This window comes from Chaetura pelagica, unplaced genomic scaffold, assembly GCF_000747805.2.
Source record: "Chaetura pelagica isolate M959 unplaced genomic scaffold, ChaPel_1.0 scaffold1541, whole genome shotgun sequence".
Lineage (NCBI taxonomy): Eukaryota > Metazoa > Chordata > Aves > Apodiformes > Apodidae > Chaetura > Chaetura pelagica.
In genome coordinates, this window is record NW_009952173.1 from 334 (window position 1) to 734 (window position 401).

General features: G+C 61.1%; 1 protein-coding gene across 1 annotated transcript in view; it reads right to left on the reverse strand.

Annotated features, from left to right (window-relative positions):
* Window positions 1–28: 28 nt before the first annotated feature.
* The window catches only part of TUT1 (terminal uridylyl transferase 1, U6 snRNA-specific), a gene marked incomplete at both ends in the record, with an annotated part of 2891 nt that continues 2518 nt past the window's right edge, over window positions 29–401 (reverse strand). The window contains one exon of the mRNA XM_010007292.1: window positions 29–234. Coding sequence (XP_010005594.1) covers window positions 29–234 — 206 coding nt within the window. The remainder of the gene's footprint in view (window positions 235–401) is intronic.

Consider the following 401-nt stretch of genomic DNA (forward strand, 5'->3'; position numbering starts at 1 on the left):
CCGCGGGGCAGCAGCGGGCGAATCGCGCCGCCGTCTTGGCCGTCACGTTGGCAGCCACGTTGTGGTTGAGCTCAAAAGGGTCTTGGAGGTTGAAAGGTCCCAGTTTGAAACCTTCTCCCAAACTGGGAAGGGTGGGATGATCCAAAGGGAGAGCTCGACCCTCCCGGAGGGAAACGACGCGGCCCGAGAAGTCGAAATCGGAGAAGAAGCAGAAGAATTCGGCCAAGAGCGAAGCTGGGGGAGAGAAAAAGAGGTGCTGGGGATACTGGGAACCAACTGGGAACGGTCTTCTCCGCCCAGTTGGGTCCCATCCAGGACTCACAAGGGCTCTGGGTGTTGGTGCTGGGCTGCAGAGCTGCTGGGTCCCTGGGGAAGGAGCAACCCCAACCGGCCACCACGAC